Here is a 19,058-nt window from a genome sequence, read left to right as displayed (position 1 = left end):
GAGGACTACTGGATAACTAAGTTAAGAGAGCAGAAAAAGGACAGGGGTTTCATAAAAATAATTTAAACTCGACTTAGAAATACAATTTTATGGTTGTAACTGATGGTCGAAAAACCCCCCAAACTAAACAAAATTACGAAACTTCAGAGAGGGTAATTGGCTTGGGAGAGTCATGAAACTCGCAGTGTGATATTTTAACATTTTGGTTTTCACATCACTGCCAGAGGACATCAGAACAGAATTGAGGGATTTGGATTGACCACTGGTTTTGTGGCTGACTGGCCGCATGAGCGAAAAAGAAAGCCATTTCATTCCTGGCTTTAGTTTTCTCTTCCAGGGAGAAAAACTGAAGAAATGGTCGCAATACAAAGTGTCTTTTAATTAAATGCTGCCTCACTGTCTTATAGGGTTAATATGATTTATTAACACTGGTTAGATAGGCAGTCTATTTGTGGGTTCACGTTAACACCAAGATGTGACTGACTGCTCAGGCCAAGGAGAGGGAGAAGATGAGCTGATGCACCAAGCAATGAACAAGATAAAAATTTCAAATACAAATGCATTTGGAATGAGCCACAACGTTCTGCACTCAGATTTTACTGTGCACAGAAGCCTTTAGAAGCGAAAGGGATCTCTTTGCGCCGCAGTCCCGCGGTGCTGGCGCCCGGCCCGGGGGAGGGTTTGGGGCTTTCTCTTCTGGCTTGCACCCGCTACGTGCGCCACGGGGTTGCCTCCGCGGCCCCTCGCCCGGGGTTCGCGTTACGCGGCTCGAGCCAGCTGTCCCGGGGGTACCCCGGCGCCCGCGCTTCCCGCACTACCGCAGTCACGTCCACGGGGCCGGGGCTCGAGTCCCAGCTGAACGCTGGTTGGTCGCGCCCTCGAGCCCGCGGCCTGGTGATTGGTCCCAGCCGTTGGCTCACGTGGTCGGGAGCAGATAAGCGGCCTCTCGGGCACCGCACCCACAATCCGTCAGAGCTGCCGCCCAGTGGGCACCGCGGGGAGCCTGGTGCGAAATTACGCAGGTAGCGGAGTGCCGCCGCCCCTCTGCCTGATGAGCTGCACCAGGTAGGTTCCCTGCAGACTCTCCGCCTGGGCTCCGAGGGAGCGCGCAGCTGGGGGGAGGTTGGGCTGCATTTTCCTTCTGTCATCACTGCAAATGGAGAACCCAGGAGAGGGCAAGTAGACTGGCTGCTGGCACCGGGGATAACTCGAAGGAGTGGAGATTTCCCATGTGCTTTTTAGGCAGAGCTGGTGTTGGTAAATGGCATCTTAAACCAGAAACTGTCCTAACGTGAGTCAGCTTTAGTTCAGATTCCGTAAGGGATTCCGACCGCATCTTTTTTGTCCCGCACAAATGCCTCAAGGACTAGGACAGCTTAGCTTGTGGGTACAGCGCTCTGAGACTGCTGGTTGGATTGTTTAGCTTTGGGGAAAAACTGCAGGACGATGTTTGCACTCCTGGGTGTTCAGCTCTTCTTATGACGGTTTGCCATAGCAAACTCGGCCTCAGAGTGTGAGCAAATGATTATTTTTTAAACTCTTGAGCAGGACAAAATTTCAGAGAAATCGCCATATTCAAAAACTGTCTTTCTATAGGTGCAAAAAGTGAAAACACGAAACAGGATCCCCGAAAGAAAGAAAGATAGAAAAAACCTCCCTCAAACTATTTAAATAGCTTCTCCAGGCATAACTTAGCAGAAGACTTCTCTAAAAATCCTGCCTGTTAACTATTATTAGACCCACAAATATAGCTTTCCTCTTTCATTTGTTTGTTCTAAGTTTGTAGGTCTCCCAGAAAAAAACCCAGGATTAATAAAGTAAATTCTCTGAGTGTTCTTTTATTATCCATTTTATGACCGAGACCATTTGCCTATATGCTTAGAACTGCTGCTGGCTTACTAAAGCCGGATTGAAGTCACATAATATCCATGCACCTCTTATCTGAAGGTAAAAAATGTCCATAAGCTTGGCAATATATTCTCAGGGCTAAAGGCCAGAAAAAATACTCTTCTTGATGGACACTTCTTGAGAATAGTTATGTTTAAATTTTTAAATAGTTTTTGTTTAAGTTTTTAAATAATTTTATCTTTCTGGTTATAAATAGCCATTGCCAAAACATTGGAAAATACCAAAAAAGTACAAAGGTAAAAACAGGTCATATATTACCCAGAGATAATGAACTTTTTTTTTATGTTTCCTATTAAACTTTTCAATATGTGTAAGTTCATATATATGGCATATATTAAAAACGGGCTAATTTTCAGGTCACCAAGTTTTTTTCCTCTAATATGTGGACTTGACATGGGTGTCTTTCTGTGTGAAATACAGATTATATAAAGTTTTTTCCTTAAGTGCACAAATTGCTGACTTGCACTTGAGCTAGTTATCTATGTAAAATGAGGAAGAGCATGATAATGAAAGTGCAATGGTAATCCTCTGATTCACTCCTTCTAGCCTCTCACTCTCAAAACTATTCCATGAGAATTTTTACTGCTCTTTTTCTCTTTTCAGGCAGATAACTGTGCCAGAGAAGTGTAATCAATTCAATAGCAAAATGATCAAAGCAGCCAAGGGAACACGGTCTGGAACTATGGTTCTAGAACCTATCTAGATCACCCGAGAAGCTTTAAGAACATATATACCCCCTTGTCCCCATCCCCAGAGGTTCTGCATTAATGGCATTAAGCCCCAAGATTCTGCATTAAAGAAAAAGGAAGAAAATCAACTCCTTAGGCCATTGTGACCAGACAGGTTTGAGAACCACTGGTCCAGAGCAAAGAAAATGGTCTTAGAGCTGTGTTAGAGGCGATCCCACCCAAAACTTTTGTTTCTCAAATGGGGAAACTGAGACCCCAGCTCTTTTAAGCAGTTAACCCATGGCCTTGAGCCAGTGAGGGGTAGAGCCAAACATAAAATTCAGCTCTCATCCCTTCTTACTGTGTTCCTTTCCTACACGTGATAGCAACTCCTTGTTACTGTGCTGGCTAGAATTTCACCAGTACAAAAATAGTACATGCATATCTGGGCCTGGGGCAAGTGCATTCCAGGTCCAGGTAGTAACCCCTCTTCTTTTTGTATTCCAGAATGATCCAGGTTTTAGATCCACGGCCTTTGACAAGTTCAGTCATGCCTGTGGATGTGGCCATGAGACTCTGCTTGGCTCACTCACCACCTCTGAAGAGTTTCCTGGGCCCTTATGATGACTTCCAACGAAGAAATTTTGTGAACAAATTAAAGCCTCTGAAGCCATGTCTCAACATGAAACAGGAAGCCAAATCACAGAATGATTGGAAGCCTTCGCACAACCAAGCCAAGAAGCGTGTGGTGTTCGCTGACTCCAAGGGCCTCTCCCTCACCGCCATTCACGTCTTCTCAGACCTCCCGGAAGAGCCAGTGTGGGATCTCCAGTTTGACCTCTTGGACCTTAATGATATCTCCTCGGGCTTAAAACGCCACGAAGAGAAGAACTTGATTTTAGATTTCCCTCAGCCCTCAGCTGATTACTTGAGTTTTCGAAACCACTTCCAGAAGAACTTTGTCTGCCTGGAGAACTGCTCTTTGCAAGAGCGAATGGTGACGGGGACTGTGAAGGTGAAAAATGTGAGCTTTGAGAAGAAGGTTCAGATCCGGATCACTTTTGATACCTGGCAGAACTACACCGACGTGGACTGCGTCTACATGAAGAACATGTATGGTGGCTCGGAGAGTGACACTTTCTCGTTTGCCATTGACCTACCCGCTGTGATCCCAACAAAGGAGAAAATTGAGTTCTGCGTCTCGTACCATGCCAACGGGCAAGTCTTCTGGGACAATAATGAGGGTCAGAATTACAGAATTGTCCATGCACAGTGGAAACCTGACGGAGTGCAGACGCAGATGGCATCCCAGGACTCTGCATACCACCGGGCGCCCCCCAAGGCCGAGTTGGAGTCGCCAGTCTTTGGCAGCCCAAGGCTGGCCAGTGGGCTCTTCCCAGAGTGGCAGAGCTGGGGGAGGGTGGAGAACTTGGCCTCTTATCGGTGAATGAAGCAATCCAGTGACTGGTCTTGACCTTATTCCCCATGTACATCTAGGTCTATATTGCTCAATATTAGGAAGTTGTTGCTACTTTCTTTCCGTAGGTTTAGGTTTGAGCTTTGGAGACCTGACTACAAAGAAGATAGCCCCTGGAGAATTCAGTGTGGGGTCTGGATCGATGCTGCTGCCCAGTTTGGCTGTGGAGGCTCCGGTGACAGCCTGCAAACCCAATTTTTATAAAAGTAATACTTTGTCCCTGCCCCTTTCTCCTTCCCTCTCAATTCACTGGCTTTCACGTTGGGCAAGGCACGGTTGAGGAAGGACAGTGGGTGGTGATGGAAAGCTGTGTTAATGGTACGAGGAACGTGTGAAAAGTACACACCAAGGGCTCTGTAGCTCAAGTCAGAGCAGGAGTGGGAGGTCTGATACTTAACTGTTGGTGAGAAGACGTGCGGTTATTTTGTGTTTCGAAGTTGGTTTTATAGGTCTCTGCTGGGGAAATAATTTGGAGACGGGAGAAAAAGATCCATTCTATGTATTCTTGTGGAGAAAAACCCAAATAAACTTTAGGGTATTGGGTGGTCTTTGGGAAAGGTGAATTGTCATGCCGGAGAAGAAAGGTTTTACGTGAAGCCTTTCTGTTCAAATGTGACTTCTCAAAAATCCTGATTTGGGAAAAGCCTAAGCAAATTTGGCTTTGCAGTCCTAATGGGATACGGAATATGTGACCTTGTTTCTGATCAAGGTGTCGTGCTCGGGTTCTCGGCATAGATGCTGCCTGACCAAAAAACCTGCACTATCATCAATGGCCAACAACTTGTAGGAACTCAATGTTATGTCAAGGATCGCGTTTTTGCAAGTGCCTTGATTAAATCAGAGTGTTGCAGTTGCTTAACCCAAGCATCTGAAAGGTCATTTGGTAACTCATGAGGGTTTGGCCCCATAAGGAGGCCCACTCTGTATGCTGGCGTTCCTCCTGCAACACCGTTGTATTGTCAGGAGTGTTGTCAGTGTACACAACTCGCATCCTTCATATTGAAGGTGACTCATTTTGTTGCCACACTTTTTCGATGTGATGGTGGAAGTGAGGACTGACACCGATTCTCAATTCAAGAATCCAGTACCTTGCACATAAAAGCAACCATTTCTGTTTCTTTCTCTATTCTTGTTATTTTGTCTTTCTACCAGTTTCTTTGAAGGCAACTATTTTTTTTTTAAATGGATGTAAATTGTTTTGGGTATGTTGTAATATACTTGTTTTGGAGTGTGCATAAATCCATTCTGTAAGATCTTAAGAACAGGAGCCTCTGAATGTTTGCTTCTATCATTGTGCACGTTCATTGAGAATGCAGGTAATTTTAACACGTGTAATCTGCCATGGTGGAAAAATAGGATTGGCATATGACAGCATTTGAGATTTGGCTACCACCCACAGTTTTCTACTCTAAATATTTCACTCTCCTATAGCTATCCTTTGTGAACTTCTCACTTTAAGAATAAAAGTGTTTGATATAAAATCTGAGCATGTTTTCTTTCTTAGAGCCAGCGTTAGTTGAATAAGAAACCATCAACTGAGGTTTTCCTGTTTTGTTTAAGAGCAATGGATCCAGGTTAGTTTGGGCCAGGAATTGGATCCACCCAGAGGAATTTACATGGTCTTGGTCTCCTTAGTGAGAATTTCTACCTTCTGACCGCTGGCGCTGGGATCCAGGGGCCATGACTTGCACAACTGGGACAGTACCCATCTATGCTGTCTGCTCATCACACACACTCTCTGCTGAGTCAGGTTTATCTCAAGGATCATTTCTCACTTTGAGAGGGGGAAAGGGATGGTGTCGGAAGGGCAGGAGGGGCTTCTATCTCCTGAACCTCAGCACCTTCCTGGAGGGGCACAGCTTGGAGCTGCATGGAGGGTGTGGGGAGGGGTTGGCAGGCATCAGTCCCAGACCGAGGGGAGGGGCTCAGCTCCTGGGTGGGAGGCAGAAGGTCTAGGAACCAAAGCTGTAGTTTCAGTTCTTGCCTAAAATACCAGAAAGGGCTTGTACCCTTCTGCACAGGGTATCTTAAGGGGAAATAAATGACGAACCTTCCAGAAAGGTCCAAGTATGAAAAACAAATTTTATCGTAATATCCTCTTCATCAGAAGCTGTAAAGTACAGGCCTACAATTTTATTTGGACCCACACTTATTTATTTATTTTTGGTCTGTTTAATCCTCTCGCCAAAAAAAGTATTGCTAAGAGCAGACCATCAGCAGGCTACATTTAAAAAAATCTAGATTCCCTTTTTTTCCCTCAGAAAATTGCAAGGTCTTTCCTGATGGTGACAGTCACCCAGAGTTGAGTAGCAGCTGCCTCCTTCAGGTGGGCTGTACCTGCCGGTGTTGTCACCCTTGCGTCATTCTCTCGTGCTGGCTGCCTGACTTCTGTAAGCACTGCAGTTCATTATCCTTATTTTTTCCCCTCTAGCTCCCTATTCATGAAAACACCCTCTTCCTAGAGGATGAAGAGAAATATGGGTCTGAATGGGACCTTGAAGACCATGGGATGCAGAAGTCTACATTCATAAAAGGTAACCCAGATCCACTGAGGGGGAGTGACCTGTTCAAGGCCCCAGGGCAGCTTGAGGCTGTACAGCAAAGTGACCCGGTCATACATACATATACATTCTTTTTCTCATATTGCCTTCCATCATGTTCTATCCCAAGAGACTGAATAGAGTTCCCTGTGCTGTACAGTAGGATTGTCCACTCGCTTCTTTTCACAGGTGATGAAATGGAGGCCCAGCATCGTTCAAACTTGCTCACAATGACAGAAACCGTACAGCCTGGCCCCTGACCCCTTCCCCCCCCACACCACCACCCCTGCTCATATCCTTGACTGCTACACACATTAGAATACACACCTCTTAGTTTTATCGATCTTTCCTCTCTCTATTCTTGGATGTTTTGTGTATTGGGGGATGTTAATGAGGAGGCCTTTGGTTGCAAGCGACGTGATCCTCTGACTCAACCGGCTTAAGTAATACAGAAAACTTATGATTTCACAATACAAGTTCCAAGGTAGGGTGTTTTTGAAGTTGGTTAATTCAGGTTATTTCCATGTTTTGTCCTCCCACCTCCATTATTTTTTATTATCCCTGTGCTAATTTGCTCCCTATGTGTAAGATGGTTGCCATAGTTTCCAGGCATCATATGTAGATACAACACCACTGAGAGGAAGAGGAAGCCCATCTCTTTCTGGTGTCATTTTCTTTTTCTTTTTTCTTTTTTTTTTTTTTGTCTTTTTAGGGCCGCACCCATGGCATATGCAGGTTCCCAGGCTCGAGGTCTGCCTATGCCACAGCCACAGTAATGTCAGATCTGAGCCACATCTGTCACCTGTACCACAGCTCACGGCAATGCCAGATCCTTAACCCATTGAGCGAGGCCAGGGATCGAACCCGCAACTTCATGGTTCCTAGTTGGATCCGCTTCCACCGAGCCACGACAGGAACTCCCTCTGGTGTCATTTTCATAGGTGAGTAAACTTTCCCCAGGAGTTCATTGCACTCTCCTCCAAAGGCTCCCCTCCCCTCGCTATGTTTCAATGACTAGAATTAAGACACATCTCTGTGCAAAATCAATCCCTGGACAGGGGTGGGACTCTATTTTTGGCCCAGACAGTTAAGGAATCCTCCCGCCCCCTTCACCATCCCCATCCCAGCCGGGGACTGGCAGAGGTCCAGTTTCTGAAACACAAAGCCATATGGAGGATGGGGATACTGGAACTTCATCATCTGGTTCTCCTTCCAACAGCCTTTCATTTGAGGCCCCATGTTTCAGCGGCGACTTATCTCCAAGTGTCAATGTTCTCATCTTTAAAATGGGGATACATTCAAACCTCACCAAGGGATTGTGAGAAAAAAATCAGATCATGCAGATGAAGTCTTTAACAGTGATATGTGGTAAATAAATGTAAGCCGTTACTAAAGTTCATACCCAATAGTTAAAAAGCTTTCCTCCCAAACATTCCTTCCTATAGTACGTTTCTTGTTGAAGATGAATATCAGTTTTTGAGATTTTTTTCCCAAATAAGGACTACTGCCGGTACTGGTATTAGTATCCTAGCTTGCTGTGAGAGTATTTGAAATAGCATGGTACAGTACATAGTAAGAGTCATTCATCTATCCAAATATGTATCTATATTTAAGGTATAGTTGATTTACAGTGTTGTGCTAATATCTCTTGCATAGCAAAGTAGCTTATTTATATACATATAGACTTTTTTTTTTTGTCTTTTTAGGGCCGCACTTGTGGCATATAGAGGTTCCCAGGCTAGGGGTCAAATTGGAGCTGTAGCTGCTGGCCTACACCACAGCCACAGTAACATGGGATCAGAGCTGTGTCCTCAACCTACACCCCGGTTCATGGCAATGCCAGATCTTTAACCCGCTGAGCGAGGCCAGGGATAGAACCTACGACCTCATGATTACTAGTCGGATCTGTTTCCGCTGAGCCACAATGGGAACTCCCCACCCAGACATTCTTTTTAAAAAATATTCCTTTCCATCATGGTCTATCCCAGGAGGTTGGATATAGTTTCCTGTGCCATACAGTAACCCTTCATTGTTTATCCCTTCTAAAAGGTAATAATTCATATCTGCTACCCCCAAACTCCCAGTCCATCCTTCTCCCTCCCTCCTTCCTCTTGGCAACAAACAAATTTTTATAAATCACTAACTATGGGCTTGGCACTGAGTACATAGGGATGAACAAATGTGATTGCTGTTATCATGGGGCATGAGTATTGGAGACATTCACACATCTCTACTCTATAACTTCGTAGTGACACCCAGCTGGGTAATTTTGGGCAGGTTGTACTATCATTCTAGCCTCAATTTAATCCTGTGTGAAATGAATTAATTATTACAGGGTTATTGTGAGGTTTAAACTGTAATAACAAGGGCTAACACTTATATAGCACTTTACTATATGCCAAACGTTGTTCTAGGTACTTTTCATATATATTAACTCATTTAATTTTCACTATGGTTCAATCAAGTGGTTTTCTCATTACTTTCATTTTACAGATGGGAAAATTGAGGTGCAGACAAGATTTTTAACTTATCCAAAGTCAAATATTTAGTTAGTGAGTACTGTAGCTAAGATTTGAGTCCAGACTTGAATCCATGGTCATAACTTCTATGCCATACTGCTTCTAAAACTCTTTAATTCTCAATATACTTTGATGGAGAATAATGTGAGAAAAAGAATGTGCATATATATGTGTGTGTGACTGGGTCACTTTGCTGTACAGTAGAAAATTGGCAGAACACTGTATATAATGGAAAAAAAATCATTAAAGAAATTCTCAGTATGCATTTTAATTAGAATATTTGTCCACCTGTATTTAATGCAATTTTTGATAAAGTTGAATTTATGTCTTCCATTTAATTATTTGCTTTCTATGAGACCCCCTTGTTTTATGTTCTTTTTCATTTCTTGTCTTCTTTAGATTAATCAACTTTTAATTATTTCATTTTTTTCAGCTATTAACTTTACTGTGGTTGCTCTAGTAATTACAACACATGTTATTATTTTTATGACCAAAAAAAATAAACTGGGACTTTAAAATACTTAACCGTCCTAATGTGTTTTGCATTGCTGTTAAGCATTTTAATTCTAAATATATTTAAAACCCCATGAGATTTTATCACCATTGTCTTGTTCAGTCAATGTACATTTATCCATTTAGTTACCCTTTCTGTTGTTCTTCCCTCTTATTTTTCTGTGTTTCCATCTTGCATAATTTTTCCTTCAGCCAGGGGAAAAAATCCTTTTAAACTTTCTTTTAGTATAGTTTGTTGGCAAAGAATTCACTTTCTCTTTTTGGTTGAAAACATCTTCATTTAGCTTTCATTTTTGAAATATAGTTTCACTAGGTATAGACTAGGAACTAGGAGTCTAGGTATGGGTTATAAAATTATCTGCTGTCTTTTAAATATCTCTTCTGTTCTATTTTCTCTTACTGGGACTTCAGTTGCACTAATGTTATATCTTTTTGCTCTGCCCCGTGTATCTCATTCTCTTTTCTCTATTTCCCATTATTTTTCTCTCTGGATTTTAGTTCACAGATTTTCTATTCACCAGTTACCTTAGCCTCTCTTCTGCTTGTTGAATTCTGCTTTAAATCTATTTTTGCATTTTTAATTTCAGTTATTATCTGTTTTTTCTGAATTTTCCATTAATTATTTTGAGTTTCCAATTCCTTGTGAACTTTTCCTTCTTTTCATCTATTTTTCTACCCTTTCCTTTATTTTTCTTGAAAATATTAATGATAAATATATTTAAAGAGGTTAAAGTCTTTAAAGGTCTCTAATTCCACCACCTGAATCTCCTGTGGGTCTGATCTATCATCTACTTTTTTTCTTGGTTTTTATTCATGTGGTCTTGCCTTTGGCATCCTAGTAACTTTGGATTGAATGACAAGTATTGAGCGCAACAAAAATAGGTATTATTAACATCTCTTTTAGAGGTAGAGGAAAGATGGAGAAAATTGATGAAAGAGAATATCACCAGATATATAATCTTCCTCCAGAGAGTATTCATCCTTCTTCTGCTAGTCATGCAGAGTTCGGACTGATCACCCTCAATCCATTCAGGAACTGAGTTGAATGAAGCCAGGACTGCAGTCTTGTTAAAGCTCTTTTTATCTTTAGTTCACCCCTACTTTTAAGTTGTGGCTCTCTAAGGCTGGGAGTCTCATGTATACAACAGACTTCCCTTCCTCTCCTGCAGGTTTTAAACTCATCCTTGTTTCCTCAGCACCCCCAGGCTGTAAAAATCTCCACTCTGCTTTTCTGGTAAGCTTTTAGTCTTCTGCCCTTTGCAGCTTTGAAAATTGGCAAGTATCTTGAGTGGAAAATGAGCTTGAGTGTCCGGTTCAGTTTTTCTGCACACTCTCTCACCAAAATATTGACGTCTGAACACTTAAGTTTTCTTTTTCCAGCTCCCTTGAGGGCCATCAATACCTCTGTCAATGCCAGTGGTCCTCCCTCCAAGGCAAAGTTCAGATTTTCAGCTTCTTGCCCTTGTCCAGAATCAGCAAACACATCCAGGTACAAACAGCTACAGTGTGTCAGCTCATCTTGGCCATAAAGTCTAGTTGTTTTAGTAACTTTCCAATGCTTTTAAAACAAGTTTGTTGGTATTTTTTCCCCCAGGTTTTCTGGTTGACTTCATGTTAGTCCTGGTTTGCCTCAAACTACTCTATCATATCCAGAAGTGATGGACTATCTGATCCCTGATTCTCTCTGTACAGTATCTCCTTATTTCCAATCCCTGTTTATTTCAGTGATAGTGCAATGCTTTCAAACTTAAAAAAAAATTTTATATTGCTTTTCTAGGTGTTCACATCAGGAGCATTAGTTTATTGCAAGCTCTTCTCTCGTAACATTATACATTGTTTAAGATCCACTCACAAACAAAATACCTGGCTCAGATATTTTTTACAGGTGAGTTGTATCAAACATTCAAGAATCAAATATTATAATTTTATATAAAATACTCTGGAGTATATAAAAAGAAAGAACTTTCCTCAGTTCATTTACAAGCTAGCATAATCTTGAAACTGAACCCTTACAAAGACAATACAGGGAAGGATAATTATATGCCAATTTCGACTTACAAATAAGTACAAAAATTTATAAATAAATTATTTAAATCAATCAAAACTGTATAAAAAGGTAATGTATTATACCCAAGTTGGGATATTCCAAGAATGCAAAATCAGTTAAATACAAGAACAACCCATTATTATAATGTGTGGCACAAACAGATTAAATGAATAAAACATAATCAACTCAATAGATAACCAAAAAGTGCTTGTAAAAGCACTAATGAAAAAACCCCCCAACTGCTCAACTACTCAAAACTGGGAATATAAGGAAACTTCCTTAGTTTGGAAAGGGATAGTGACTAAAAAACAATTAAAACCTAGCATGAACATCATACTACGGTAAATATTGACTCTCCTTTTAAAGATAAGATCCTCTAGCACAACTCTCTCAAATATTGTGGCAGAAATTTGGGAAGTAAAGCAAGCAAGAAAGAAAAATGGGAATGGAAAGAAAGAAAGAAACTTGTCACTGTTTACAGATAATATGTTTGCCTGCATAGACAATTCAAAGCAACCCACTAGCAAATTATTAGAATAAATGAGAAAATTTAGCAAAGTTGTGTTGAATATGATAGTTAGAGCCTATCACACCTTCTGTGACCTCCACTTTCTGAGATGCACACTCCCGTATAGTCTTCTGCCACATTGTACCAGAGTTGCTCTGTGTAACCAACAGAACATTGCAGAAATTATGGCGTATCACTTTCAAGATGAGGTTATAAAAGACACTGTGCCTTCATCTTATTTGTCCTCTCTCTCCTTCCCTCTCTCTCTCCCCCCATCCCCTCTCTCCCTTTCTCTCTCTACTCCCCGCCTCCCCCTCCACCCCACCCCGGGCCTTCTCTCTCCTCTCATTCACTTTTGCTGGAAGAAGCCAGTTGCCTTGTTACAAATATACCTTCCTGGGAAGAGCCACGTGATGAAGAATTCAGGCCTTTTACAACCACCATGTGAGCGGCTTTGGAAATGGATTCTCCAGCCCTAGGCAAGCTTTCAGATGACTGAACTCCTCACTGACATCTTGACTGTGACCTTATGAGAGACCCTGAGCCAAAACTTCCCAGTTAAATTCCTCCTAAATTTTTGACCTAAAGAAACTATGAGATAATAAATATTTGCAGTTTTAAGCCGCTAAGTTTGGGTAATTTGCTACTCAGCAGTGATCAACATCCAGAAATGAACCCATTATCTACAGATAAGCAATGAGAAGAAAATGTAATTTTTTTTTGGCTTGTACCCATGACATGCAGAAATTCCTGAGCCAGGGATTGAATTCTTCATTTCTAGGTTACCAGAGAACTCCAAGAAAATGTATTTTTTTTTTTGGACACAAAGAGTTAATCACATGGAAAAACATGAAATCAGGACTCTTCCACATGTCTTGCAACAAAGCAGTTCCAAGGGTTAAATAATTAAAAGGGAAAGGAAAAGCTATTATTAAAAACTGAAGAAAATATAGAAGGCTTTCGGGATCTTGGAATTAGTTGGAAAAGATTTCTAAGATAAAGGAAGAAACACAGACCCGAAGGAAATATCTGATACATTTAACCCCATTAATATTTAGAGTTTTTTTTTTTAATCGAAAGATAATGTAAAAAAAAAAAAAGATGAGCTACAAAGTGGGAAAAGCTATAACGAACAAAGGATTAGTATCTAGAATATGTAAAGAACTCTGATACCTACTATGGAAAAAAAAGCTATAGAAAAACAGGCAAAAGATTTGAATAGGCACTTCCTAAGAGAGGAAACATGAATGGCTGGTAAACATATGAAAAGATTATTAACTTCGATCATGATCAGGAAAGTGCAAATTAAAACTGTGAGATACTATTTCAAGTCCACCTGAATGGCAAAAATTAAAACGTTAACCACCAATGTTGGTGAGCTTGCAGGTAGTGGGTCTCCTCATGCTGCTGGTGAGATTATAAACTAGTGAGACCACTTGGGAAACAAGTTAGCATTGCGAAGTGGACAATGCACAGCAATCCCACTTCTATATGTCATCTCCTACAGAGCAACCCTTGAGTGTGTACATCAGGAGATGTAGAAATATGTTTATAACAGTATTATTGTAAAGGCAAAAATTGAAACCAACACGAATATCCATTGAAGGTAGATTGGATAAGTAAATTCTATAACTTAGGTGAAAATGAATGACAGCTACTCCTTACCAGCATGAATAAATCCCACACACATAAAGTTGAGCAAAAAAAGCAGGTTGCAGAAATACCTACAGTATGATTCATTTACGTAAGGGTCAAGACCACACGCAACTGAATATATGAATTTTTTACAAATCCATATCAAATTGATATCTGTATCTAATAAGGGAAAGCATGGGAATAATAAGTAGAATTTGGCGCAGTGGTTACTTCTTTGAGAAGGAAGATGGTGGGGATGGCAGAGGTGTACAAGAAGGATTCAAAATACTGTTAACGTTTTATTTGTAAGCAAAACTTTGTTGTGTATATGTTATACATTTCGTATGTCAATCATACTTTATAATAAAAGCTGTAAACAAGTTTTGTTAGTACCTATAAGCACACTAGGAAATTTCCCATTTGCATGCTAAACAGAATTGTCAGTTTTTTTTTGGGGGGGGGGCGGTTAGTGATGGTCTCTTCCCTGTAGAACCCTTAAGAATAATGCATTGTTTGGGGAACATCTGGGTTTTGAAAGCAACGTTCTGCCAGCCTTCAGGATGCGGTTTGAATTCATGACAAAGCACAATATGTTTTTTCCAACCTTTCAAGACGCCAGACCCTGTCAAGTTGAGTAGAAGTCTTTGTGTTTTCATAGCTGCTGCAGAAGTGAAAACAAAAGCTAAATCCTTAGGTGTTTATGTTAAGGATCAGCTATTCTCCAGGTTTTTGGTGTTATATATGGGGGTCTAGGTGACAGAAAGGCCAGTCCTATTTAACATGGTAACTAACTTCTCTATCTTTCTCTCTCTCTCTCTTTTTTTTTTTTCCGTTTGCTTTTTAGGTCCACACCTGTGGCACGTGGAAGTTCCCAGGGTAGGAACTGGGAGCCACAGCTGCCAGCCTATGCTAGAGCCACAGCAAATCAGGATCTGAGCTGCATCTGCGACATACACCACAGCTCACGGCAACTCCAGATCCTTAACCCACTGAGTGAGGCCAGGGATCCAACCCATGTCCTCATGGACACTAGCTGGATTTGCTTCAGCAGCACCACAGTGGGAACTCCCAGTAACTACCCTCTCTTAACATGCTGAGTGAAACCCAGAGTGGAAAGCCCCTTGTTGGTACCACCGCTTACAACTAAAGGCACTGACCCAGTTTGCCTTTCTGATTCCTACAATCTCCTAGTCCTTATTTATTTACATGCATAGATAAGTGTGTCAAATCCTGGCAGAGGCACCTCCCATCTTAGGATCAGTTCCAACTGTATTGTGTCATCATCTAGTTTAAGTGTGCTCGGAAACAATGATCCAGCCACACCTAGACTTTAAATTTGCCATTATAGCAATGAATAATATGGGTGCTATATTGAAGGGTACAGTCGTAAAGACAGCCCGTGGGGACTCCTGGCTCTTTGCTGTTACAGCTTCCCATAGCTCCTTTGACCATTCATGCTCTGTCATTGTATCTAGGTGTTAACTGCTCATGACAGATTTGGGTCCACTGAGTCAGAGAAGCTGCTGTATCACATGCTTATGTCCACTCCTCCAGTGGATATTTTATTCCAGCCAGTTATAATGCTGACCAGATTCACAGCAACTAAAAATGGCTGTAACCAGAGACACACAAAGACTTAAATGTCCAGTATATACCTGTTGGATGATGCAACTTTCAAAATGAATCTTTGAATATAGCCTAGTTAATAGTTTATAAACTACTTGTTCACACGTCTCTTTTCAGATTTGTGATACATCCCTTCCTTGCAGAGGCTAACACTCCAGGCTCTGACCATTTAGGTCATGTGGCATCAACCCTAGCATATAATTGGAATCGTCTTTTTGTTGCTACCAACAAAATGTTGTCATGGCTGCCAACTTTCAAAAATGGAAACAAATCCTCAAAGCAACCATGTTGGTAGCAAACAAGTATTCTATGTGCCCATTTAAACTATTTTCAGGACATCTGTCATTGTCATAAAATTGCTTTTCTCCTTAGAGATTTACTATGGAATATTCTTCCTTCTAACTCCTAACCACCTATCCCAGCTCCACCTTTTGGTGCTCCACTAAGTACATGATACCACACATGGCTCCTCTGCCCACAGACCCTGCACCTTAGAATGCCCTTCTGTGATCCTTTTCTAGCCGCACCGATGCCCATGGAGTGAAAGATCCATGAGGCCAAGGGGATATGCCCACCTGGAGCCTCTGTACATCCCCCTTCTAGACTATGCTCATGGTACTCCTAGAACTGTTTCCCCAGCTAAGCCCACCTCCAGCGTCTGTGCCAGCCTCTGCTCTGAGCGTGGCTTCCCGAGGGTCAACTACATCATCAGTGGCTGTACCTTTGGTCATGAGAGGTGGCTGAGGGCTGCGAAGTGTTTGGACCCCTCAGTCCATGTCCTTGAAGACTTTATATGTATTGAGCATTTCTAATCCTGTGAGTTGGGTACTGTTAGCATCACCATTTCACATGTAAAGAAGCTGAGGCACAGAGAGGTTACACAACCTGCCCAAGGGCACATGGTTAGTAAAGGGTGAAGCTGAGATCTGAACCCAAGAAGTCTGATTCCAGCACAGGGACGTTTCCTCTCATGGTACCCTGTTCTTTCCCTTCAGCACATGTCTCACAGTTAGAATTTTCTCTGTAACAGGACGGTGATTGAAACCTTTTCTGTTGTCTTGGAATGTCTTCCAAGGCCCACAGGTGACATGAAGGATTCTAAGCTCTATTTCTCTTTTTTTTTTTTGTCTTTTTTGCTATTTCTTGGGCCGCTCCTGCGGCATATGGAGGTTCCCAGGCTAGGGGTCTAATCGGAGCTGTGGCCACCAGCCCACGCCAGAGCCACAGCAACGCAGGATCTGAGCCGTGTCTGCAACCTACACCACAGCTCACGGCAACGCCGGATCATTAACCCACTGAGCAAGGGCAGGGACCGAACCCGCAACCTCATGGTTCCTAGTCGGATTCGTTAACCACTGCACCACGACGGGAACTCCCTCTTTCTTTTCTTTCTTTTCAGGGATGCGCCTGTGGCATATGGAAGTTCCCAGGCTAGGGGTTGAATTGGAGCTGCATCTGCGACCTACATCACAGCTCATGACAACGCCAGATCCTTAACTCACTACTAAGCGCTATTTCTAAAGAGAGCTCCTGGCCACTCGTCAGCAGTTGAGGTGGCAGAACTAGCCCCAAACCCAGCTGCCCCCACCCAGGTCCATGAGGAGAAGGCTGAGCTGGAGGAGGGGGGCATCCTCAGTCAGCTTGAGGAGGGGGAACAGAGTTCCTGTGAGGACATGCCTCCCTGGGCAGGGAAAGGGGCACCTCCTCCCTCCTCTAAGCTGAAGGAGAGTGGGAGTGTGATTTGGAGTCCCTAGTGTCATATTTCCTGGCTGGACATCTGCTTGGGCAGCAGTCCTGCTGTCAGTGCTGTGTCTGCTGCCATCCAGGGGGGAGACACATTGAAGAGAGAAGGCAGGGAGTGTCTCTCCCTGGCTTGGCAGGGCAGGGTGCTTGAATTTCCCATGGGTCCAAAGGACACTAGGAAGGTACTGCCCCCAGCCCCCGCCAAGATGGCCACCCTCCAGGTGGTGGCACCTCCAGCAACCTAGGTCTGTGAGGGGGTCTGGAGGGGGCAAGGGCTGGGATAGGGGGAGAGCACAACCCCCCTGCCCATCCAAGCCAAGCTCCTCCAGCCGCAAGTCTTGGCCACTCAGCGGGGGCAGGGGACTTTAGATCTGCTGTGAAATGGGAGTTTATACTGGCCCGGACTACATTTTAATAACCAAAAGTGACAAGCAGTAATGGAATCTGAGGTATTTTAAGGGGAGCAAAGAGGGAGGAGGATCGTTCCACACAGTTAAGAACAGTGTTTGGAAAACATTAAAGCTACGTCCTGTTTAATCTTTATTGGTTTGGAACTTCTTGGTAAACGTGTATATGTATGAAATTGCATGTTGGCTTATGGATCTTGTCCCCTAACTAGACTGTAAGCACTATGAGGGCAGGACCTATCTGTCTCAATGACTGCTCTATTCGAGACGCCTGGTACAGGCACTGGTAGAATAAATGTGCAGGGAGGAGAAGAGTAAAAGAGGCCATTGCAGGTCTGGGGAAGTTTAACTGGTTATTGATGCTATGCTGGCATCCCAGATGACTGACTAGACCACGGAAGAAGATGCTCTGGAATCATAGGTGTGAAAGGACGCTCCGTAAGAGGACTTCAGGGCAGGGGTCGAGAACATGTGTTATAGTCATAGAGATCTGGGTTCAAAACTCCCACCCACACTCTCCACTTCGGACCTCAGTCAAGTAACACAAGGTCAGAGCATCCCTTCCTTCATCCACAGAATGCCTCAGGATTCAGGTGCCTGGGTCGGCAACTCAGGGCTGTTGTGGAATTTAAATAAGATCATGCATGTCGAGCACTTAGCACAGTGCCTGCAACAGAGCCAGTGTTTAACAGATCATGGCTTTGATTTCAGGGGTATGCAGATAATGTTTTAAGGTATATTCGGCCTGAACTGCAGGTGATTCTTTCAAGTTGAGGAACCTGAAGCATGCAGTATGAAGGCTCAGCACCTGGGCAGTGAGGGTGTGGGGTGCCCATGATTCCATGCATGGGACCCCAGGCCTCTTTAAGGTGTGTGATGCAGGAGTCAGTGATGATTACACGTGGGAAAGGAATTTGCAAACTCTGAAGTGAGGAACAGTGTGAAGATTTACGTACTTAGAGTCTGAACAGTGCAAGAGTTGGTAATGGGCCTTGGGCAGGCTCAGGGTCTTATTGCTTATTTATAGAAATGCCTTGGGGCAGTGGAGAAGGGGAAGGAAAGTGAAGAATGTGTTTCTGTTCAGGAGTGAGAGAGAGAGAGAGAGACTTCTCAGCTTCCATTTATCACGTTCACCCTGCCTTCCCCCTTGTCCCCTCTACGATCCCTTCTCATCAGGCTGTCTCATTGCCACCTCCTCTGGCCAGTCCTGCCTGGACACCCTGTCTGACCTTGAGCTATCACACAATCCTTCTGGGTATTGCCTCAGCCAGCCAGGGAGAGCCTGGTCCTGGCAGAGGCTGTGTTGAAAATAATTCGCTCTGAAAGCCGGGCTTGTTTGCTTCAAAGGTTGAAGCAGACTAAAGAGAAGGGAAGAGGGAGTTCCCGGCACCCCCTCCCCCGGGATGACCTCTTAATGAAATGGGAGAAGCAGAGCATCAAGACTTGTTTCCTTTCCAAATGAAAAGA

General features: G+C 43.0%; 1 protein-coding gene across 1 annotated transcript; it reads left to right on the top strand.

The window, feature by feature from the left end:
- Positions 1 to 945: 945 nt before the first annotated feature.
- On the top strand, positions 946 to 5,539 carry PPP1R3C (protein phosphatase 1 regulatory subunit 3C). Its single transcript, XM_047761711.1, has 2 exons — positions 946 to 1,065; positions 3,084 to 5,539. Exons 1-2 carry the CDS (start codon positions 1,052 to 1,054, stop codon positions 4,021 to 4,023), a joined length of 954 nt encoding a protein of 317 aa, XP_047617667.1. The 5' UTR covers positions 946 to 1,051; the 3' UTR covers positions 4,024 to 5,539.
- The last annotated feature ends 13,519 nt before the right edge of the window (positions 5,540 to 19,058 follow it).

Source organism: Phacochoerus africanus, chromosome 15 (assembly GCF_016906955.1).
Source record: "Phacochoerus africanus isolate WHEZ1 chromosome 15, ROS_Pafr_v1, whole genome shotgun sequence".
NCBI classification, from domain to species: Eukaryota; Metazoa; Chordata; class Mammalia; order Artiodactyla; family Suidae; genus Phacochoerus; species Phacochoerus africanus.
The sequence above is the reverse complement of the archived record's forward strand: the minus strand, read 5'-3'. Positions and strand labels throughout refer to the sequence as shown.